Raw genomic sequence first — 26,277 nt, 5'->3', positions numbered from 1 at the left:
ATGTTGCTTTCATACAGCGCAGCCCTTGCCCTCGCCAAACAGTCCTACTTTTCCTCTCTCATTAGTTCATGCTCCCGCAATCCCAGACGTCTCTGACACTTTTAATTCCCTTCTCCGCCCTGCTGTGGCCACCCCCCAAACTAACCTTACAGCTGATAGCTTTGCATATTACTTTACTGACAAGATTGAACAGCTAAGGAAACAATTCTCCCCTCCTTGCCGTTCTCTTTCTCAACCACACATAAATCATGCTTTCCCTACCCTTCAGACTTTCTCCCCAGCTACTGAACAAGAGGTGGCTGCACTTCTCCATTCCTCTCGCCCCACCACTTGCCCACTTGATCCTGTCCCATCTCACCTCATCAGATCTCTCTCCCCTTGTCTTGTGCCTATCCTAACACACATCTTTAACTGCTCTCTCTCTTCTGGCACTGTTCCTGCTGACCTTAAACATGCCACTGTAATACCTATCCTGAAAAAACCATCTCTTGACCTGTCCTCCCCCTCTAACTATCGTCCCATATCCCTGCTCCCTTACTCATCAAAGCTTTTGGAAAGACTTGTCTTTACCCGTGTGTCTCACTTCCTTAATTCCAACTCTCTCCTTGACCCTCTTCAGTCTGGCTTCCGCCCTCTCCACTCTACTGAGACCGCTCTTATCAAAGTGACTAATGACCTAATCTCCGCTAAATCCAAAGGTCACTACTCCATATTAATTCTCCTTGACCTCTCTGCTGCCTTTGACACAGTTGATCATTCTCTCCTCCTTCAAACTCTTCAATCACTCGGTCTCTGTGACTCTGTCCTCTCTTGGTTTTCCTCCTATCTCTCCCAACGCTCATTTAGTGTCTCCTTTTCCAAGGATACCTCCTCCCCTCGCCCTGTCTCGGTTGGAGTTCCCCAAGGCTCTGTCCTTGGTCCCCTTCTATTTTCTCTTTATACTGCCTCTCTTGGAAAACTTATTGCCTCTTTTGGATTCAACTACCACCTGTACGCTGATGACACTCAGATATACCTCTCCTCACCGGACCTCTCCCCGGCCGTCCTGCAACGTGTCACTGCTTGCCTCTCTTCCATCTCTGACTGGATGTCGTCACGCTTTCTCAAACTTAACCTCTCTAAAACTGAACTCCTTGTCTTTCCTCCTCCTAATACTGATCCTCCTCTCTCACTCTCCCTTCAAGTCAGTGATATCCACATAAGTCCATCCCTACAAGCGCGCTGTCTTGGCGTCATACTTGACTCTGGTCTCACCTTTGAGTCTCACATCCAGTTTGTTGCCAAGTCCTGTAGGTTCCAACTCAAAAACATAGCCCGCATTCGCCCCTTTCTTACGCAAGATGCTACCAAGGAGCTTGTCCATGCTCTAGTAATTTCCCGCATGGATTACTGTAACCCTCTCCTGATTGGTCTCCCCAAAAGCCGTACTGCCCCGCTACAGTCTGTAATGAATGCTGCAGCTAGACTGATTTTCCTATCCAGTCGGTCCTCTCACACCTCGCCCCTCTGCCAGTCCTTACATTGGCTCCCTGTATCCTATAGGAGTCAATTCAAAGTGCTAACCCATACATTTAAAGCACTGAACAATTCCAGCCCCTCTTATATCTCTTCACTGATCCAGAGGTATGCCCCTCCTCGTACCCTCCGCTCTGCCCGCGACCACCTCCTGACCGCTGCTCGCACCCGTACGGCCAACTCACGCTTGCAGGACTTCTCACGGGCGGCTCCTCTCCTATGGAATAACTTGCCTACTGCCATCAGACTCTCCCCTAGTCTTCAATCATTTAAGAAGGGCCTTAAATCCCATCTCTTCAGGAAAGCGTATGGCCTCCCAGAGTAATCTCTCCCTTACATACCTGTCCCTATGGGATAGTGCTTTGCTCTCTCCTCCAGCTCTGCTTCACTCCTAATTGATATTTCCTATCCTAATGTTTCTAATACCCCACCTCCTATAGACTGTAATCTCATTTGAGCAGGGTCCTCTTCAACCTATTATTCCTGTAAGTTTTCTTGTAATTGTCTTATTTATTGTTACATCCCCCCCTCTCAAAATATTGTAAAGCGCTACGGAATCTGTTGGCGCTATATAAATGGCAATAATAATAATAATAATACCCAGGTAAGGTGAGGTAAGAAATCCCCAGTCATCCATTTTAATCAACTTCTACTTTCCCTCCTCTGCTCCTAATATTTCTTTCTTATTTTTCCTTTTTCTAAAACTACAACTCGAATAAACAACATCTGGTTTTTGTGTTACACGAAATACCCTACCGGCAACTTATATAGGTAAAAGTATACTGTTATAGTTTCCTGTCCAATCCATCTATCCCTCCCTATCCTTTCCTTTCTATTAGATTATTGATAATATTTTTATCTGATTGTATGTTATTGTAATCAACCAAGGTTTTTATACTAAAAAGCTATAATGAAGATTATGAACGGTGTTTATGAATGACATATCTAACATTGTGATGCTCCACCACATCTTGCTGGGTTGGTGGATAGATAGAGTCAACAATTATAGAGTCATGGGAAAATACTGATGAATTATTTAATTTAATACTATAGTGGGTTGTTAAAAGCAATAGACTAATGATGCAAGAATGTGGACAGGTAGAGCTGTTGGTAAAAAAAAAGTTCTTAAAATTTTGATAATTTGTAGATCATTTTCTTTGGATACATGTTTTGTACAGGGTAGAAGTGAAGTCCACACAGTATTGTTTTTCAGATTAGAATCCTCAGATAAGGAACTTGTGTTTTACAGTTGATGAGTATAGCGTTATCAGCAAAGTACAGAAATATAGCAATTTTATTTCACTGAGAACATTGGTAAAAATAATAAATGAGCTCCAAATAAAATTTAAATGATCACTCATGCATACCACTGTGTACTAAAAGAAGAATTTTTATGGCTGCTATTAAATCAAAACTAAACTGCACTTAGCGGTTTTCTCATTTATAGTAATAAAGTGTCTTAATATTGGGCCAACATGGTTTAACAAGATGGCTTTTATATCCGACTACTACGAATTGCAATCCAAAATCTTTGTGGAAATGAGTGATGTTAAAGTAGATATAATCGGAGTGTTTTTCAAGTAACATCATTTGATCCGTTTGCACTCTCAAAAAGTTATGTTTTATATATTAATCAAATAACCTCAAATTCTGGACCTCAGATGCTACACACTTGTTTGATCCTTAGTAATTTTCCTTTAGGATCTTTTTAAACTAAAAAAATATTTAAAATATTTTTGGAGTTGTATTACTCTTCTAAGTAAGACTTCCACCTAGTAGTGTAATTTGGCTTTATTGTCCTAAATGATAACAATTAACTTAGTTTATGCAATATACTCTATAGTAGATGATGATACTTAACAAACAGTGATTTTTGGTTTTCTCAGTGTTTTAATTAATGAATAGTGTTCCAAACCTGAAGACCTTGTCCATCCACTGTCACAGAATTTGCTCTTTGCATTTTTGTCCTCTCCACTGATTTATTTCCTTGCTGGGAACAATTCTTCTCTCTCTTCAAGGTTGACTGTCTTTCCTTTAAAGAGAAATTAAAATAAATATTAAAGGCAAAGTAATGATTTAATATACTGGTATATAAAATCATAATATTTAATTAGCCATGCTAACATATTCAAATTAATTATTACATTTCAATATTTTCTAATAGCACCTTTGTCTCTTGTCTCTCGTACTTCACAAATACAGTTCGTTTTCCGTTACAATTCAAAAAGTATTTTAATTTGATTTATTCAGGGTTTTTTTTGCTTTTTTTATCTTCTCATTTATAGAGTACACTGTAATTCTGACTCACTTTGTATACTTGATTATTGTCTTTCTGGGATCCACGACCTCAGCTTGGCCCTTATTATCTTTCATCTTTTCTTGGGGAACTTTGCACTAAACCCAGCCATAACAAGGACTCATACTATATCTCCTACTATTTCCCTGCCTTGCAGTTTTTCTGGTAGTGAACCTCCCTATACTAATTTCTGACATTACAATATGGGCAATAGATCCTACTAGTGCAAGACATCAGTTAGCATTTTATGAAATAATGATGAAGGAATCTGATAATAAGATGTATCATTTTCCTTGAGCCCTTCTAACATTGCTTGACCAGACTGGTTCTCTCCAGGTTGAGAATAGCCTAGTCCTCTACTTCTGTACTAACTGTACCTGAGTCTAGAGCAGAGAAGACACCCTCTCAACACCCATCTTCATCTCTTCTTTATGGTAGTTATCCTATAGGATTCCAGGGTTTGCTTAGAATGATATTCATTTAGAGTTAACTCCATAAATATTTTTATCTGCGAGAACTAAGGTGGAATATCTTATCACTTTACTTCCAAGGAAAGTATCAGAATTGCTTCTTTCTCTATGACTCAGTAAAACCATTATTTACAACTGCAATGAATTTGTGGTGATGTTTTACAGCTTGTTTGATAACCTTGGGGGCTTCAGCATCTAAATTATCTAATACTTTAAACTGAGCATCCACTCCTTTCGTGATTATACAGTACAGATTTTTGTCTTTTAAGGTGACCAAAATTTTTGCCAAAGAAATATTGATTAGTAGTAAATGCACATAATACTGTAACCTACGTTGAGTTTAAAAGAACATGATAGCAAATCAACTAATATGTTTTTTTTTAAAAAAAAGACATAACAGTTTATATTTATTGAACTTGCTATATTCTTCATTATTTTCATCCGGGGTTATTAATTAAATATTGTATTTTGTCTAGATGGACAAATTCTGTTAAAAAATTACCTAATTCTCATATTTACTAAAGCCAAATGTGGTTGAATTTGCAGCAAGTATATGGATTTGGTGACATGAGTTAAAATCAGTAATTTCACATCTGCATCCTCTACAAAGCATGCGATTCAGAGGATTCACAAAGCACCAATTTCAATAAAGTTAAGGTCCAAATGCATTCAGAACGATGCACGTTCACAAATTATCAATTACTTGCTTTCATTATTAACCAACCATTGACTCTTACTCATATTCCATAGCATGGAAAATTTTCCCACACTTTGCTAGTTGACATATTGTAAGAAAGTCTTTATAAAGGTCTTCCTTGCTATCAGAGCTCAGTCAGCACGGAGCCCTCATTGGATAAAAACGTATTCATTTTATTATGGATCAGTTAAAAAAAAATTCAGTCTGGTATTTTAAAATTTCATCTAGTTGCGTTGCGACATAATAGAATTTTGTTTGGCCTTTTTTGTGGCTAAAGGTAATAAGAATTACAAGGAAGAAAAATTCTGATGGTAAGTTTATTTTTTTTAAACAAGTATTAGTTTATTTGCCCCCTCGCTATTATTAGGGTGAGGGAGAATAGGTATGGTTATTTATTTTCAATGAGAGGTGGCTAGGCAGAATGGGGACCTGTAGCCACCTGAGGGGGATGGGGAATTATTATTATTAGGGCAGGTGCCAGTGGGAACACTAGGTCCTCTCACCAATTATTATTTGGACCCCCACCACCGCCAGTGGGACACAAGAATGCCCCCACGTCTTTATCTTTATTAAATATCCCCACCTGTTGTCCATGCTTGGGGACTTTTAATATGTGTCCAACCCCCAATACTTATTTAAAAGTCCCCTACCTGATGTCCACAGGAGAGTGCGTGGCAAGTGACTATGTACTCCCCTGTTATTTTTCATGCCCCTGAGGAGAAAAGTGAGTTGGATATCCAACTCTGAACTAAAGTTAAAATTGACTGCTCTGTCTAAGATGAACTCTGCTGGCAATCCATCTTAATATAAATAAATAGATCCTAAAGGAGTCGGTTTATCAAAGTGTTTGAGGTCTTTAATCGGGGGAATTAAAATCAAAATGAAAATGTGTTTGCACCTAAAATAAAGCTATTTAGTGTACTAAAATAAAAAAATATTATATGTATATATAATATTTATATACAAGGCCCTCCTCTAATAGTGACACCCTTGCTAAATATGAGCAAGGAGGGCTGTGGAAATGTGTCTTTTGTCACGATTCCGGGAACCAAACACGCTAACACACACACAGAAAAGGTGTAGTACCGGACCTTAGAGTGGCCGGGCTAAGCACACAAAGAATAGTCAGGAGACAAGCTGAGTAAGGGGAACCAGAAGACAGAATAACGAGAAACAAGCCGAGGTCAAAGGGTAGGAGAAAGTCATAAAGTCAGATTAACAAGCCAGAGAGTACGTAACCAGAAACACAAGTTCAGTAGCAGTACTAGCAAGCAAGACCACAACAGGGCAGAGAGGAACAGGAAAGGTAAGAATTTAAATCATTAGGTTAATTCTGATTGGATAATTTCCAATCAGAATTAACAATGACACGTGGGAGACATCTAGACCTCCCACTGTGACTGAGGCACTGTGCCTTTAACGCCGGGTCAGGTGGCTGACCCCGGCGTTTATTAAAATGGACGGTCTCCCAGCGTGCAGAATCATGCATGCTGCTGCTGGGGGACGCAGAGGAAGACGCGGGCGGCATCCGTGGCTGGGAGGATGCCGTCTGCCAAACGCACGCCAGGAAGGGGACCGGGGATGGCTGGAGGGTGAGTGCCGCGAGCGGACTGCAGCCTCCCCTCGCAGGCGCCCGCTGGATCCTGACATCTTTATTGTTTAACCTTTTGATCTTTTGTTAAAAAATACACAAAAACACTCTGCTCTCATGGATATCAAACAATTGCAGATAACACAGGTTATCTTTACCGAGATAACATCTCCGAGTCTTCTCCTATAATGCCTGATGAGGTTGGAGAATATATGGCATGGGATGGCATGGGATCTGAGACCATTCCTCCATACAGAATCTCTGCAGATCCTTTGAATTTTGAGGTTGTGAGCTCTCCCTTTCAGTTCACCCCATGGGTTTTCAATGGGGTTCAAGTAAAGGGACTGGGGTAGCCATGGCAGGATCTTGATTTTTGGGTCAGTAAACCACTTTTGATGTGTGTTTTGGATCATTGTCCTGCTGGAATATACAGCCACGGCCCATTTTAAGCTTTATGCCAAAGGCAGTCAGGTGTTTATTTAATTTCTGTTGATATTTGATACTATTATGCCATGCATTCTAACAAAATGTCCAGATCCTCTGGCAGAAACACAGCTCCAAAACACCACCACCATATTTAACCATGGGCATGAGGTACTTATATATGGCTATATATGGCTACCTCTGTGTGTGTCAAAAAGGACTATTTTGGTTTCATCTGATCACAGAACTTCAATCCCATTTTGAAGTTCCAGTAGTGTCTGGCAAATTGCTGATACTTGAGTTTGTTTTTGGATGAGAGTAGAGGCTTTTTTCTTGAAACTCTTCCAAACATCTTATGGTGCTCAAGTGACGTTGGATTGTAGTTATAGAAACTTCCTCACCCCAAGACTCAACTAACTTCTGCAATTCTCCAGCTATGATCCTTGGAGATTGTTTGGGGCCACTCGAACCCTCCACTTAACAGTGTGTTGAGACAATATAGACACACATCCTCTTCCAGGTCAACTCATAACATTTCCAGTTGACTGGAACTTCTTAAATATTGCCCTGATAGTGGAAATTGGTATTTTCCATGCTTTTGCTATTTTCTTATAGTCACTTTCCATTTTGTGAAGCTTAACAACCCTTTGCTGCACATCACAGCTATATTGCTTGGTCTTACCCATTGTGATGAATGACTAAGGAAATTTAGCCTATGCGTTACCTTATACCCATTGTGAAACAGGGGTTTGTCAGCAGTGCTCCCTGTTTTGGCCTTGATAGCTATCAGGCTCACCATTTTTGGGGGGCACCCACCTCATGGCCCTACCCACCTGTCCTGATTCAAAGCAATGAAATGTTGGGAGGTTGTAACACAGGTTATAATTAAAAACTCACTCAGATCAATTCAGTTGGGTCTCGTCAGATTTCAGTGGATATAAATTTTAGAGCTACACCCAAAATGTGCCTGCATTTCCCAAATCATTTCCTTGCTAAGGGAAATTCAAAGATTATTAGATAAATCTGCTAGCTATTCTACTGTGAAGCAAATGCTGATATCTCTTATATTTCAGTAGTTTGAAATAATAGGCTATTAAAGTTGGATAACACAAATAAAATGTTTTGCCATAAAAATTTATCCAAAACAGACTTAAACAAATGTGTATGATTGCTTCTATGAACTGTCTTTTATTCCTTGGTTGTTTATGACTCAGAAGTTTCTTTAATGGGCATCACAGTTTTTCTATTGGTTTCAAGTCAGCACTTTTACCTTGCCATTCTAGCAATGTAACAAGATTTTTCCTGAAACCACTTTTTGCACAGAGCAGCAACAAGACAAGGATAAATCCCATTGCAATATATAGGCTGCATTATCCTGGTAACGATCACATACAGAATGCTTAGGTTTGGTTAAAGTTAATCATTGATGCAATTTACAAAATCATCAAACAGTCTTGTATTAATGAAATTGTGTAGCACCTTGAAACATTTTAACAAAATAAAAGATTTCTGTTAACAATTGAAAGGAAAAAGTTAGTGAGCATTATTTTGACCCACTCACCCTATCCACCCAGAGAAGAACAAAGCTTTCCCACACATACAATCTGTGCCATCAGTTAGTGTTCTTCGGTGTGGGGAAAAAAGCACCCTATCATCAGCTTCTCGCAACTGCACTGTGGAGGAAGCACCACAACACTCAGCCATGCAGGGGATACCAAACCACTACAATGAAAAACATTTGAAAATGTTGCACCAACCAGCAACACCACATACAAGAATTTTTTTAAAGAATTTATTTATACTTTTAAATTCAGAGGTGATGAAGGGTCCAACTATTCTTCTCCAACATGTCTGTATCGGCTATTGGCACAATCCTTACTATCCCTATGACTAACAATGGTAGTAGTAGCAGTAGTGGAGGAGAAGATATGGCTGGTGATACTTGATTGTGCAGAATCAGATATAGCACCAGTGGACATTCTGACCACACTAGCACTTTATTGTTTTGATTCTTTCCTCAGTAATACAGACTTGTGGTCTCTTTGCAGATGTTGCTCCATACTGGCACTAGTGAGATAATCCTTTACTCTCCCCATCTCAATTTGCACTGTGCAAGTTGGTTGTCCAGGAGGCACTCAAAGTCATCTCAAACTTTGCTTTGCCTCATACATTTGCTTCAACTCTTTGCTCTGCAGCTGCTGAAGATACAGGAGGATTTGCATTGGTGACATTGGAAGCTCTTGCATCACTAGCCTATAGACTAGCACTTGATTGATGATTAATGCTTAGAAATGTTGATGCTGCTGGTACTGGTGATGTTAATGGTGGTAGTAGTGGATATAGTAGAAGGTGGTGGTAGAAATGCTGGTAGTGGTGACAATGAGAGTGTGTTATTTATTTGTGCCAGTGGTAGCAGTCACAGCTGATGTCACAACTGTCTTTGTTGTATTAAGTGAATCAAAATCAGATAGAGATTAACTTTGACAAGGTAGAGAAAATGCAGGAGGTGAGTACATACCTGTCTGAGAAAATATTGGGCTGTTATCTTTGGTACTCTGCAGTACCTCTTCAGTAAAGAGTGGCTCTTATGGCACTCACAAAGGATGTTTACTGAGCTTCCTCTTAGTTGCTTCTTGCAGGGCACCAAAAAGATTTAATGCTGGAACTAGATGTGGTAGAAGGACTTGCAATGTCAGTGGAAGTGGCAACAGAAGGTATTGTGTAGGTTGTGGTCTTCTTAACAGCAGATTCTTCTGCTATTGTAGACCTTGAGTATTCAAATGTAGAGAAAAAAACAATTGCCTCTTGGGTGATGTATTAGATGGAAAGGTCATGCTAGTAAGACTGCTATCTGTAACTGCTGTAATGACAGCAGTGGTGGAAGTGTTGGCAGCAGCGGTTGGGGTGTCAATAGTCCTTATGTCGCAGGAAGAGGTGTTAAGGTTTTGAGAGGCCATGGCACTACTGCTAATGGTGGATTCGCTCCCTCAATTTCATTTTGGGATAATTATGTATCATTGTGTAGAATGAGTTTGTTTTAATCATTAAAATATAATGTGGTACAAATATGTATAGTAACATAAATAAATTAAGTCCAAATAAAAGTTTGCTATGAAAAATGAGTTACTGATTAATGGATTTACTAGTAATGCAATATTATCGTGTTTGACTCTAAGAAACAATACAATGCACACAATAAAACACTGCACAGTGCTAACACAATTAAGAGCTGTCATAATCAGTGAACTCAACTTGAACATAAGAAATACATCATTGGGTAGACCTCTTGTCCATTACGGCAAACTAAACTGTTTATAGGCCCTCCCTTAAAAAATATCATCCTTTCCAAAATGTGCCAAATTCCCAAAGCACCTGAGCATATTCATCATTGCCTTATTGTTTGTTTGGTTCTAAATCGGCATGGGGCTTCAGAGATGCAGACTTCAGCCAAACAACCGAAATCTAGCTGAATATTAATTTGCACAAAACTGAATGCTCAGTTCTACTGATTACTACATGATTGTTTTTACAGATGCACCAGGAACATCTGTTACATTTGAAAAAACGAGTACTGTCTCCCATGCTGTATATACAGATAACCACGTGGTCCATTGTCCTTTGCCTTTATTTCAAAATTCCCAGTGAAGAAAGTGAATAAGTGGCAAATCAACAACTGACAAATGACATCCCAGGGCTAAATACATACCAATATCTGTCACCTATCTCTTATTTAGTTCCACAAATAACCTGACAGTAAATACAGCGGCTTTTAACCTGGTTAAATCGGAGCACACTTGTCTTGTACTAAGATTCAATTGCTATAAAGATTTTTAAATTGACTGACAGTCAACCTCATCATGAACTTTTATTATGTGCATGTAATTCTTAATTGGGTCCAATGAACAATAGCTTGCTTGAGTTATAGACTCTTTTTCTCACCATATAATTAGGATATAATTACCCACAGGATATCAGGATGATGTAAAACCTTTTCCACTAAATGTGCCCTCATTAAGAAACTAGCCTAAATGTACATTTATTCAATCAGTATGAATTAATTAAAATGTTACTGGAATAAAAGAGACAGCAATAAACTGTAGCTGACATCTATTAGGAAAAAGTTCATTATGGCCTCTACCTTCACGTATTTGCCTATAACACTAAATATGTAACAGAGTAAACAATAAATTGTACTGCTTGCAATGTGTTTTAAACCACACTTTTAAAGGGGTAGGTCACCTTTGAACAAGTCACTAGTTGCCTGATCCATCATGGTTTTTAGAAAATTAAGAAATAGTTTTGCTGTCGGGCTAATCAGTTAATGAAAAGTGGTACTCTACAGAAAATTCACATGGTACAAAGGAAAACTCGGTTAATTAAGGAGTAAATACTAATTCAATTATTTATTTCCTATTTATATGAGTTTTGTCTTCAGGACAGCTCTTTTCATGTGTTAACAACTAGCATGAAGAATCTGTCTGTATTCAGGGGGATATGGTGAACCCACAACTTGAGCAGCCGGACAACCTGCAATGAAATGTGGCTGCAATGTATCCATACCTACGACTGCTTACATATAGTTAAACACTTGGATGTCTGTAAAACATTGAGGTGTTAAAGGGACACTAAATAATTTCAGCTTGCTGAAAAGCTTTATGTGTGAAGAGTGTGTCCTCTTTTTTTCATTTTGCAAAAAGTGCAGATTTCAATAGAAACTGATACTTTTATAAATTAACCCTGTTAAACCCCCATGACTTTTAAGCAGGCAACAGATAATGTTACTTTTTGGTTTCTTTAACTCAATGCAGTTTACCTCAAGAGGCAGACAACTGCCCAGAGCACCTGACTTACAAAGAATTCCCCTTAAGTTGTATTGGGAAGTCTGGGATTGGACAGCCACAGAAAGTCTGAGCGGGGTTAGAAGGGGAGAGCTTGCAAAGGCAACAGACAAGAGAACTGCCGGTTTTGCAAGCTGATTTTAGATATATCCACAATGAAAGAAATACATATTTAAATGCATGCATGTTTTGTTTGTTTGGGGTATATCTACTTAACAGTGATTTTTATTTATTTTTTATTTGGGAAGTGGAGTGTCTCTTTAATACGTGGTCATCCTGTAGGAATTCAATTCATAAAGCAATCAGATTTAAAATTATTTCCAGAATCACAAAGTAATGTAAAACTGGATACATTTTCATAATATACACCGATCAGCCGCAACAGTCAAACCACTAACAAGTAAAGTAAATAACATTAATTATATTGTTACAATGTCACATGTCAGAGAGTGGGAGATATTCAGAGTCAGACTGAGAACGTAAAGTAGCCCTGGAAGACATTCTATACCAGTCAAATAATGCGTCACTCCAGCATAGTGTGCAGATATATAGGCGGAAAAGATAACTTACAAATTATTGAATTTATTTTAAGCAGATGTGCATTTGCATATAATCTATGTTTCAGTCCAACTACCTTGACATATTAAAAAAAGTTTGGTAATGGGACTGAAATGGTGAATGTATGCTGTTGCACAGCTGTACAAAAAGGATGTTATCTTGTTTATTTTTAAATCCTATGAGTGCGCTCTTCACACTCAAGTTTGATGATCTCAGCCAGTCCAATACTTTCGCATAGGAAAGCATTGGGAGGGAATTGTACATGTGTGGCAAAATGCTGTCCTGTGCCACACCAATCAGCATCTCATCTATGTGGAGCTTTCAGAGCCTCCATGCAGAGCATGGAGATGCTCAACGTAGGTGCTGCACACTGCACAGCACTGGACTAGGAAGCACCTCTAGTGGGTGTCTGAGTAACTGCCACAAGACATGGTTCTAGGCAGGAATGTAAACACTGCTTTTTCTCTAAAAAGGTAGCATTTACAGTGCTCAGTCTGCAGGGACAGGCTGTAAGCACAAGAACCACTACATTAAACTGTAGTGTCCCTTTAGTAAGACTTCTTTCTCTCACTTGTTAATCAACTCTCCGGCATTGTGCTAAAGAACTGAGTTACAGAGAGAAAAGGAGACTCAGGCGAGGATGCATTCACCCCACTGAAAAAAAGATAATCCATCTTTACCTGTTTGTGTATCTTTCAACCCCCTTTGTGTATATTTTACTTCATTCCAGCCCCTTTGTGTGTCTCTTTTCCCCCTTCTCCAGCTGTATGTCTCTTCCCCCAGTCTCTTTTATGTGTATTTCCCCCCCAAGTCCCTTTCACGTGTCACCTAGCCCAAGCCTCTTTGTTTCTTTTTCCCCTTCCCAAGCTCTTCTGTGTGTCTCTTTCTCTCATCCCCTAGCCCCCCATGTGTCTTATCCCCCCCCACTCTTCTATGTGTCTCAACCCCCAAGCCCCTCCCCAATGTAGTATAGACGAGTCACTGACCAGGGTAGGTGAGCTTCTGCTTCCTCTCCCCTGTATGGAAGGAAGCAGTTCAGCGCTCTGAGTGAGGATTTCCTATCAGAAGCTTCTCTACCCCGGTCTGCAGCTCAGCCATGCTACATGCAGTGACCGTCAGGAGAGGAGCATCCAAAGGTATGCCAGCACACCGGGAGTTTTCCCGGTATCAGGGAGGGCCAGTCCGGCTCTGGATGTATAATGCATCAAGGCAATAGTCAGTTCTTTAATTTCATGTGCTGGAAGCTGGAAAATTGCAAGTGAAAAGATCTTAGTGACTTTGACAAGGACCAAATAGTGATGGCTAGAAAACTGGGTCAGAGCACCTATAAAACGGCAAGTCTATTATATAGTGGTTAGGACTTACCAAAAGTAGTGCAAGGAAGGTTACATGGGTACCAAAGGCTCATTGGTGCATGTGGGGAGCAAAGGCTAGCCCATTTAGTCCTGGCATTTATGTGGATGTTACTTTGACACGTACCTACACATTATTGCAGACCACGTGGCATGCTATGATCGCAGTGGCCTCTACCAGCAGGATAATGCACCCTACCACACTGCACAAATTGTTCAGTAATGGTTTGAGGAAGATGACAAAGAGTTTAAATTGTTGACTTGGCCTCCAAAATCCCCACATCTCAGTCCAACTAAGAGTCTGTAGGATTTGCTGGAATAACAAATCTGATCCATGGAGGTCCCACCTCACAGCTTGACTGCTAATGTCTTGTTGCCAGATACCACAGGACACATTCAGAGGTCTTGTGGAGTTCATGTCTCAATACATCAGTACTATTTTGGTAGCACGAGGGAGACCAACACAATATTAGGCAGCTGGTTTTATTTTGTGGCTAATCAGTGTATACTAATAACCAAGTACCTTTACAGATAAAAGTTTCAGTAAAACACTGTACTCAATATTCTAACTTTTCAATGAGTAAAGGGAAGCATGCTTTCTAGTTTTTAACAAAAAATAGGTTAGCTCTAAGAACTCTTTTTTTTTTCTATTAAAATTGTAATCTTTGATATCAGGACAGTAAATGATCCAAATTACATGACTGCTGATCTTGAACCAAGACCTCCCTCCCAGTAAAAAAAAAAACCCACATACAATAGTCTTCTGTTATCCTATCAATAAAGACAAGCCAATATTACTACGGTGCATGAGGCAACAGTCATAGCTTTTATTGATCTGCTTTCTTCTTGAGACAAAAGCTGAAAAGTGGAATGGTAAAATTAAGTGCTCATCCCTTTGTCCTTTGAATTGAGACATTGTTGCACTATTGTTACATAATAGTGATCCTGGTCTTTTGAATTAATTTGCAATTCAGAAAGTAGAAATAAATTGGAGAGGGGAGGATGAAATAAAAAAACTTGGAAAAACCAAAATGAGATGGATTTTTAACCTCAACACCCTCGTCCTTTTTGGTTTAAATGTTGATTTTGAGTTGTGCCATTTTTTACAATACATTTTTTTATAATAGTTCATATTTTATAATAGAATATTTTTAACTAGTTTTAATGTTAAGGTGCTGCTATAACATTATTTTATTATTAATTGATTGTATATTTTATAGACTTATATTTAAGTTATTAAAGTCTGTGCTGACCAGTACATATTATATATCATTCACTGTTCTTTTAAATAGCCTTTTCTCTAAAGATATGTGATATATTTTGTCCCTTATAAATGGAATATATTTTTCTTCCCCCTGAATGACTTATGCTTTATTGCCTATAGGTTAAGTTAGCTCTGTAAATAGTCCCTCTTTGCAATACATGATTGCCACATATGATTGCTACATACATTTCTATTTATAATATGGATGCTTTATTGTCTATAGGTTAAATTAGCTCTGCAAATAAATAGTCTCTCTTTGCAATATATGATTACCACATATGATTGCTACAAAAGCCCTTCTTTGCAATATATGATTGATACATATGATTGCTACATACATATCTACATACAATATGTATGCTTTATTGCTTATAGGTTAAGGTAGCTCTATAAATAGTTTCCTTTTGCAATATGTAATTGCTACATACATACCTTTATGTATTTAATACTTTGTTTTTTATATATTCATCTATGCCCCCCTCTCCCCTTCTGAGAATTTGATGAAGGACGTTTTGTCAACAAAAGTCCATGTGCTTTTCTTTCATTGCTGAACTATATTGGACGCAATGAATACAACAAGAGTTATTAGAGAAGTGAAGCATCACGGGACTTGTAGTACAAGACGAAACTCGGAAGAGGTATTGGCAATTGAAGCTGTGGACAAAAATCAGCTGAGCATCCGTATTGGAAATGAAAAAAGGCGGGCATAGGAAACTTTTAAAAACCGGACACCAACAGACCAACAAATATACTAACTGAGGAAGCCAAGAAAGCAGGCGAAAGGCATCTTTGGTAAAAGAGGAGAGAAAGGAAAGAGTACCCATTATTTATTTATGTATTATATATTTTTATACCTTTGATTTTATTTTTTTGTTTAAATAAATTAGTCTTTTATCCACTCATAGCCATCTCTACCTTGTACTTGGAGTCCGGTTGAGGGAGTGGCACCCCTTTTTTGACACATATGCTAACAATACTTAGAGCCAGTCATCAAAAGGCTCTTTAAAAGGTGAGCAGTGATTTTATATATATATATATATATTGTGCACTATTTGATTTAAGACCATCTGCACCAGGAGGTCTCTTCTGCTCTTTGTGTTCTGATTTTTTGAGATATACCCACCCATAGAAGGAAGGAGCAAGCCCTATTCCTCAGGTGTTGCTGCCTACCTTAAAAGCACGGAGGCATTTGCGTTTAGAGCCTATATCACTGTAAAAGGCTCTTAAAAATTTGAGTTTTCCTTTTATTCACTAATTTCAAATTATCATTGGTTACTGTACTATACTACTCTATATAATTTTTATCTTTGTTTATTTTACATGTATACCCTGTATGCATTGTAAGGGGTAAGTGCATAACTTGTATTATATCATACTATCCCGAAATCTAGCGCTGCACTTTTACCAAGTAGGGAGATAGTTATTTACACCAACTCACTACCGGGTATTCTGTTTTTCTCTTTGGTTTGTTGTATTATAGTGGTTGTTTAGAGTATCCACAAAGTGCAAGTAGCAGCTAAACCAAATAACGTCACTTTATATCACAAAAGCGCCATTGTTCTAGCCACATCCATTTCTATATTTTTATTAATTGTTGCACTATTAGCATGACCATTGCTAGGCTAACCCACATGGCATCTTTCCTAAAGGGTAAGGGGCCACTAATAACCGCTAATAATTTACTTTATGTGATCTGTGATTACACATGGAAAAACTGTGCCCAGAGCACATTCTGCAGCAAGGCATCTTTATTTGCCAGAACTGATCACCGGAAGTGCCCTGTAGCATGTGTTTTACACTTGTCGTCACTATTGCAACAAGGTAACTGTTTTACTTAAATTGTGCTGTTTCTGTCTCCCCAGACATTCTCCCACATTATCAGAAGACAGACTGAAGTATGTCGGCAACTGCAAATAGGAGCTGCTGCCCACAATTATTATCACTCATTTCAGGAAAACCACTAACTTTTGTCAGTCACATTTGGCATGGGTTCTAAAGTAGTGTGACATCCATGCAGTTAATATATATGTTCAGTATTATTTTTCCGGGCAGATAATGTTTTAAAATCACCTTCTACATGGATGGTAAAATCATCTGTGCAATAACAGCTCCACTCCACCCCACTGAATAGTACATTCAGATCCCCGGGCCCTACATACATGCATGCCTTGGGCTGAAACTTCTGCCTTTTTAATTCAGCTTGTTTCAAAGCTTAATTAATACCAGCTGCCGAAATAGCTGCTATTTAGGTATGTAATGCCCACTTTTCTCCCCTTAAAACCTACACTTCCCAAACAGATTAACACTAATCTAAAAACATCACATAATATAAAACATACACAGAGAAAAGTGCAATATGAGAATATAATGCCTTACGTCCTATTATTCTGTCTTATTTTCAGTGTTATTTTCCCATATTGTACTGTTCAGTGTGTGTGTGTGTGTATGTGTGTGTGTGTGTGAGTACATTTGCAAAATGCTTTAATACTATAATCAAAATCCTTACTATATTGGTAGTAGCTAAACTAAGAAAGGCAAATAATAAGCAAGATTTTCAGGATATTCATTTACTACACCAATTAACCCAAGAAGCAGTCTTCTTAAGGTGTGTTGCCTTGACAGCGCAATACTGTTGCTCTTGACAGCTGAAGATGGGGATTACCAACGTAAGATGTGAAGATATATTTTTTGGGTTGTTTTGTCTATAGTGTTTGTGTTGTTTTGCTTAACCTATGTTAAAATAAAATAGTAAATGCAGTAGTTTACTACATCTACTTAATACTTTTTTGGTAAATTTTAGAATAATTATATAGAGAATTACAAATGAACTATATTTTTGCCATTTTCTCTTCACTATCCTTATTAGCATTTATATACAGCCAACCTATTGCATAGCAGTTTACAATTATAGTGCTAGGTTACATAACAGCATGTAATTGACAAACAAAACAGTGTTGACAGACAGACACAAGAGGTGGAAAGGTTGCTGCTCAAACATGTTTTATAATCCAGGAGTGTTTTGTGTGCTAAGCAAATATATAGAAATATAACTATAAAACTGACTTATATACCTAATGCTAATATGCACACCAGTCACTGATAATTACCAAATCAAATTAATTGTTCTAAATCCAAACAAAATTGTCAATCACTTTGTGTTCCACTCTCCATTGCAAGGTTATCAGCTCATTCTCTGTAGCTAAGTAACTGCATAACATGCCAAAAGAAGAGACTTAAATTATATTGAAAGCTTGCACTCTAATACAATACAATTAGCCAACAGTCTGACCTATATTGGATATGGTCTGCGCAATTCAATTTGAGTCGATTCTAATATTTTAGGACAATTTGATTACAGATGAAATTTGGTCCATAATTGAGAAATTTTATTAATTATCAAGGATCAAATAAGTCGGAAAATCTTTTCTGGAGTATGTTTAAACATCAACACCAATAAAGCAAATTATTTGCTTACATACTTAATTTTACATAGCGTACATAACGTACATAGCGTTTATGTTTTCAGTCCTTTTGAGCATCTGTACAACATAATCCAGGAAAAGTATTTGAAAGAGGCTATTATTTGGAAAATATATGCAACATAAAAAAAAACAACATGCATGAAAACAGCAAAACAACAGAGATAACACAAAACAAAAATATCAGGATTTAAATGGATTGATGTAATTATTTTAATATTTTACCTGCATGCCTGCCATGAACTTTATGCTCACAAAATATATAATGTTCTTTATATTTGTTGGGTACTTAGAAAGATCACAAGATCATACTTATAATCTTAAAGGACAACTGTCATAAAAATTCCAGTTGTGTTTTTTTTTTTTAAATTTATTTAAAAAAGTTAATGAAAACTTAATGAAATGTTTTTTTTTTTTCAAATGATGTATACTGATTTTATTGAGCTCACTTATTATTCACTTTTTTTGATCTGACTGAGAAGCAATATTGGGTCAGAATCCACTATTGTTTGACCGACTTGCTAACTAGCTGAGCAGCCTTGTTGAAACATTGCACATCCAGAGATATTTTTAATTGTGTGCCAGGGATAGTTGCAGCCACACCACACGACATTGGCAGCCCAGTACTCTGTTTCTGGCTGGCAAAGTCACATTGCATTTTTTTGCATCTGTCGTCAGCTTGCGACAGATGTGATCACCTTCTCCCTTGCAGGCTGAGCACCTGTGAAGAGAAGATCACAATCCCCTCCCTCACACCCACATTGCACTCCATCCGTTACCATGAGAGACCTCCCTTTCCACTCCCTCCCCTTACCTTGCCAGCCCACGGGATATGCATGAGCTCTGCGCCAGTAAAACTGACCAATACCAGGCTTCTCCTCTTCTAACACAAGACATTAGAATAAAATATGTAGGGTGTAAGAGACACAAAGAGGGTAAGAGACACAAAACGGATAAGAAGCACAAAAGTGATGAATGAAACAAGGGTGTGTAAGAAACACATGAAGGGATAATAGACACAAAATGGGGAGTAAGGCACAAGAATGGTAAGATACACAAAGGAGGGAGTAATACATGATGGGGGAGAGACACAAAGTTTGGGAACAAGGATGGGTAAGAGACACAAGGGGGTTAAAGAGATAAAAATGGGGATATGGTACACTAAGGGGAGTAAGATATGCATAAGGGACACAAGAGAAAGATGACAGGGTAAGTGACATATGAGTGGGTGAGAGGCAACTATAGGGGGTTAAAGTTGCAAAGCAGGAATAAGAACAAAAGAGGGATGCAATACACATAAGGAGGACATTTATATATATTGCAGTTTTCCCACTTTACAGTGCCCTTGCAGACAAGCACTCCAATCAGAGTGCTATCCTCAGGGACCTCTGTACTGAAATGTCCAAAAAGGCATCGCAAAGACCACTGCTGATGCCCTCACGATCCGCCAGCAGTGCGCGAGGCAAAAACCCTCCCCAACCGAATAACCCCACAGCGCACATGTGTGCATGGACAATGGACCATGTACCATCTAAATAAGCTGTCATTTCCCCTATCACACCCAAAGCAAGATGCCAGATGGGTAGACCATAAACTTGAAATAATTACATCGGAAATCTTGGGATTAATTTACTGCTTGGATTTATGTACTTTTTTGTCCTGGTTTTTAATAGCTATTTTTTTTATAACTTGTAGGGTTTAATGTTCTATGTTTGCATGAATACAAAGCTGGTGCAAGGATTTTTGGGTACAAATAGCAGATATGAAATTTGAAGGGTGGGTGTAAGAAAGTTGTTGTTTTTAAATATTTTATTGATTTTTTAAATGTTTTATTGTTGCAAGGCTTTAGATCTCCCTCCTTATATATTGGAAGGCAGATTCAAATAGTTGGGCAAGTTGTTTGGTATGTACGGACATTCTTTGTGTTTATTTGCTTAAATAATGATGGGCTTGGAATACAGATTTACTTCTAGAGTTGTCACCTTACTTGGGAATGAATAACACATTTTTTATTATTTATGCTCAACATCAGAGGGAGTGACATAAGAGTTAAAAAAACAAAATACATTATAAATTGCAAAATTCCATAAATTAATAATAAAAATAAAGAAATACTAACAGTTCGAACTACAGTTAGAAGAGATAGGACTAAGGAGTCTGCCCACCTGAGTGCTCACTCAATGGAGTGTGTATACTGAGTGTGTGTATCAGTGACTGCCAGTGTGTGTATACTGTGTCTATGTTTATATACAGCATTGTGTGAGCCTGCTATGTATAATAGCACATGGCCATTCTGACTCCAATTCTCCCTCAGTTCTTTCTCCACTCTCCCTCTTTAGTTGCCTCAAATTACTGTGTTCAGTCAGAGAGGGTGAGGCCATGATCAGAATCCTTCGTACATAACACAGTGATCTCAGAGCAAAGGAAGAAAAAAAAATACTGGCATTTGCATTGGCAGTATATTTGCAGTACTAGAACCGGACAGACAATCTGAAATACTGGCTGTGTCGGAAAAATATCAGGATTTAAATAGGGGGGTTAAACATTAGATTTGTGGATTGACCTGGAATGCAGCTTTGAGTAAGGGGTTATAGCTATTTGATATGAACTAAAGCCCCAGGAGAATGGTAAATTTAGTGAATTTTCTTTTTTTTCTCTAAATTGCTATTAATTACAGGTTAGTTTTTTTGCTTTTTAAGCTTGCTCCATATATTTAGAGCTTAATGAATCTACCTTTGTGTGTGGAATTGAAAGCAATGCTGAGTGAACAGTGCCATCCCAGGACAACACAGATGGGGAATGTGTCCCTAGTGGAGAAAGTCAGTTCGGATTAAAAGATTATCGATGAACTAATCATGAACAGAGGGAACATAATATAGCGGAGAATATGTCGAATTAGTTCCCAGAAGCACCGTGTTCTGACAGGTGTCAGCAATGAGCAAGATGTAATAGTTTATGATAATGCAGCGGACATTAGCTAACCCTTTCGTGCAAGTCCATCATTTGTACAAATTTGCCAGATTCACAAACACACAATTCTGTTTTGTAAAACAAATGTTTCATTGTTTTGACAAGGAGACGAGAGGCCAAGGTCATATCATGACTCTCGCTCTTGAACTCCACTGTTACATAAATTCTCTTTAATTGCTTACTGTCTAATTTCATTGCTTCGATTTCTATTTGCAAACTTGATGAATTTTAGTTTATTTTGTTACTGGGATGTTAAACATCCTGTACCAGAAGGATTTTGCCAAACCAATACTCCAAATATTCTAAGTTGTTAATCCTTCTTCAAAAAAAAAAAAAAAACAAGTTTTTTTTATTTTTAAAAGTTCAGTGGTCTGTCTAGCTGCAAGTTCATCCAGTGCATCAACCAATTCCTCAGGAGCATCTGAGGACATAATTCAAAAATGACTAAGTATGGTCCATCTCTTGGCCCCTGCAGCTTCTAAAACAAACTGTGAAACCCGTTCTTTAAGGAAACCAGAAAAAGACATATCTGATGTGTTCATAACTTAACTGTTTGCATTTAAACAATCCATGTGTAGAATGTGACATTTTAGTGATTTATTTAACCAGATAATACTAGTTCTACAGTGGTATGAACTGCTCATAAAGGTAATCTGTACTTTTAAAAATAAAGAACAGCAATCGTGATAAATATTTGGATAATTAATTTGAAAAAAAAAGAATATTCAATAATTATGCAATTGTTAGATAGATAGCAGATTAATAAGGAAGCAGATATATATATATATATATATATATATATATATATATATACAGCAAAAATTGTAATAAAGAATAACATTCAGAGTCGGATTTAGCTAGAGCAATTGCTAAAAAATAGTGATTCATCGCCCTCTACTGCTGAATACAGATACTGCAATCATCACATACTAAAATAAGTCCATGAAGGTATTCATGGACTAAAATGTACTTAAACTGCATTATGCTAACTAAGAATAAACAAACAACAGTTCAACAGTTGCAGTTTAACAAACACCAAACGCTAGTCCAAAACATTATGCATCTGGTTCGAATTGTATATGTGAGAAATGTCTCATAAATCGAAATAAATGCACAGAACAATTTTCATTGTAAGTAGAATGCAGACAAGAGTGCAACAATAAAGGGCAAAACTATGTAATGTGAAGCCTTATAGCATGTCAACGTATATATACTTTTTAGGACACTTGCCATTTCATATTGCGTAGTAGAATTTCACAAATAAAAATGGTTATATTGCTAGCTACCAAAAAAGATTATGGTGAGACCGAACACAATCAAATTCCCCACAGTGCAAATAGTAAAATTACTGTTATCCCCAGCCTGTTATCCCCAGCTATCTGTACTCATTTGCATGTCAAGCTTGGAACTCTGATTTATTTTTACCATTGTATTAACTATCCACAGACTTCAGGTGGAAGGGGTTTTCAATCACAATTTTTCCCCACCATAACCTATTTTTCAAAAATATACACATTGGTTGGTAAATATATACACTGCTCAAAAAAATAAAGGGAACACTTAAACAACACAATGTAACTCCAAGTCAATCACACTTCTGTGAAATCAAACTGTCCACTTAGGAAGCAACACTGAGTGACAATCAATTTCACATGCTGTTGTGCAAATGGGATAGAAAACAGGTGGAAATTATAGGCAATTAGCAAGACACCCCCAATAAAGGAGTGGTTCTGCAGGTGGTGACCACAGACCACTTCTCAGTTTCTATGCTCCCTGGCTGATGTTTTGGTCACTTTTGAATGCTGGCGGTGCTTTCACTCTAGTGGTAGCATGAGACGTAGTTTACAACCCACACAAGTGGCTCAGGTAGTGCAGCTCATCCAGGATGGCGCATCAATGCGAGCTGTGGCAAGAAGGTTTGCTGTGTCTGTCAGTGTAGTGTCCAGAGCATGGAGGCGCTACCAGGAGACAGGCCAGTACATCAGGAGACGTGGAGGAGGCTGTAGGAGGGCAACAACCCAGCAGCAGGACCGCTACCTCCGCCTTTGTGCAAGGAGGAACAGGAGGAGCACTGCCAGAGCCCTGCAAAATGACCTCCAGCAGGCCACAAATGTGCATGTGTCTGCTCAAAGGGTCAGAAACAGACTCCATGAGGGTGGTATGAGGTGGGGGTTGTGCTTACAGCCCAACACCATTCAGGACGTTTGTCATTTGCCAGAAAACACCAAGATTGGCAAATTCGCCACTGGCACCCTGTGCTCTTCACAGATGAAAGCAGGTTCACACTGAGCACATGTGACAGACGTGACAGCGTCTGAAGACACAGTGGAAAACGTTCTGCTGCCTACAACATCCTCCAGCATGACCGGTTTGACAGTGGGTCAGTAATGGTGTGGGGTGGCATTTCTTTGGGGGGCCGCACAGCCCTCCATGTGCTCGCCAGAGGTAGCCTGACTGCCATTAGGTACCGAGATGAGATCCTCATACCCCTTATTATACTTAGTTACATACATAGTTACATGCTGAAAAGAGACTTGCGTCCATCAAGTTCAGCCTCCCTCACATTTGTTTTTTGCTGTTGATCCCTTGTGAGACCATATGCTGGTGCGGTGGGCCCTGGGTTCCTCCTAATGCAAGACAATGCTAGACCTCATGTGGCTGGAGTGTGTCAGCAATTCCTGCAAGACGAAGGCATTGATGCTATGGACTGGCCCGCCCATTCTCCAGACCTGAATCCAATTAAGCACATCTGGGACATCATGTCTTGCTCCATCCACCAATGTCACGTTGCACCACAGACTGTCCAGGAGTTGGCAGATGCTTTAGTCCAGGTCTGGGAGGAGATCCTTCAGGAGACCATCCACCACCTCAGGAGAATGCACAGGTGTTTTAGGGAGGTCCTACAGGCACGTGGAGGCCACACACACTACAGAGCCTCATTTTGACTTGTTTTATGGACATTACATCAAAGTTGGATCAGTCTGTAGTGTGTTTTTCCACTTTAATTTTGAGTGTGACTCCAAATCCAGACCTCCATGGGTTGAAAAATGTGATTTCCTTTTTGTAATGTTTGTGTTATTTTGTTGTCAGCACATTCAACTATGTAAAGAACAAAGTATTTCATAAGAATATTTAATTCATTCAGATCTAGGATGTGTTATTTTTGTGTTCCCTTTATTTTTTTTTAGCAGTATGTGTGTGTGTATATATATATTTGATGCCAAAACACTAGAGTAGCTTTTTATTGGACTAACATACTATTTCAAAGACAAGCTTTCGAGAGTTTAACACTTAAAACAACTGATGTTAGAGAAGGGGTGGGAGCGGGGTCAGTATATACTTATATACTGTCAGTCACATTGCCACCACAAACATAGATTCAGTTTCATTTCTACTACATTTTATTTACATAGCTACTCACTAAAGTGAGAATTCAAAGTGAATTTCAAATTAAATGTAAAAATAGCCAAACTATAAAAATTCTTTAAGTGTGCTATGCTTCCAGTTCAGCTATATTGGCCTTAAATTTGAAATTTACTTTAAATTCTCATTTTTGCAAATAACCCTGTTAATTTAATTGGAACAATAAGTTACAAATATACTTACTGATGTGGGTGGAAGCAAATATGTGTGGTCTCACAATGCTTAAATCTTTATTTCACTATTAATAACGTGGACTTGTGCAAGGAATTATGGGCAGCAGTTCAGAGTTACCACAAAAAAAGAATGAAAGCAACAGGCAGTTATTTTCCTGCATTTATTTTTCATTAGCCAAAGCCCTGGACTTACCTAAAATGAATGTTATCTTCCACACATTTTGTAGACAGGTATTTCACTATTATAATCTACAGGTATATAATGTGCATATCTTGATTTACAGAATACTCACCAAAATGAGAACATAATAGATACATGTTAGATTTTTATGCCACGCACTTTTCCAAACTACTTTTCAAAAATTATATGATTGATAAAGACTTGTTAATTATTCTGTAACAGAGTCACAGAATGTCTGTTGTTGGTTATAAAAAGACATCTAGTAAACTAATGTGATTAGTAATCAAAATTACTTCCTCTACAAGCAATGATTTTCTTTGTCAATAAAACACAATGAACTCCAGATATTCCAAAAGCCCTGTGTCACGTATGTATTTATTTAATCAGAGATCGAGTGACTTCACTCAGAGTCTCTGCTGAGGCTATATGCCACATTTCACTGATAATACAGTGATTTGACACATAATTGTGGCCAATAGCATGAGTACAGATGTTCCTTGACACTAATATTTGTTGTTTATATAAATATGACATTGTGAGGATCATTTGTCATCAGTTGGTAAATAAATATAGAAACAGAATTAAGTAAAACCAGACCTTTATGAAGTGATTTGAGACTTGTCTAGAGACATAAGTAAATTGAATAACGTAATCAGTGCCAGATCTTAAAATGACCATGTAACATTATTGGTTAGATATATTCCACATGCACTAATAAAATGTTTTATTAGAAAGTGTTTGCTTTTAAAAAGCTTGACCTGCCTATCCTGTATCCATACTTCTATTAATCTATATATATACTATTAAAGCCTTCTATAAACACAGTAACACATAGGGATATATGATATATATATTATATATAATCCAGAGAAAAAAGGTTGTACTTGGAGGTCTTGTCAAAGTGTTTATTCAAAAAGTATAATGCTTAGTTCCGATCGATGTTTCGACCTGATCTGGTCTTTTTTATGATCGGGTCGAAACATCGATCAGGACTAAGCATTATATTGTTTGAATATTATATACAGACATGGGTTTGGCATCGAGGCA

General features: G+C 38.1%; 1 protein-coding gene across 3 annotated transcripts in view; it reads right to left on the bottom strand.

Annotated features, from left to right (window-relative positions):
• The window catches only part of DGKB (diacylglycerol kinase beta), a 567,171-nt gene that overhangs the window by 311,330 nt on the left and 229,564 nt on the right, over positions 1-26,277 (bottom strand). For all 3 annotated transcript variants that reach the window (XM_063452403.1, XM_063452402.1, XM_063452404.1), the window contains exon 14: positions 3,431-3,547. In XM_063452403.1, coding sequence (XP_063308473.1) covers positions 3,431-3,547 — 117 coding nt within the window. The remainder of the gene's footprint in view (positions 1-3,430; positions 3,548-26,277) is intronic.

Source organism: Pelobates fuscus, chromosome 4 (assembly GCF_036172605.1).
Source record: "Pelobates fuscus isolate aPelFus1 chromosome 4, aPelFus1.pri, whole genome shotgun sequence".
Classification (NCBI taxonomy): domain Eukaryota; kingdom Metazoa; phylum Chordata; class Amphibia; order Anura; family Pelobatidae; genus Pelobates; species Pelobates fuscus.
Note: the sequence above shows the minus strand (reverse complement) of the source record. Positions and strands in the feature narration are given on the sequence as shown.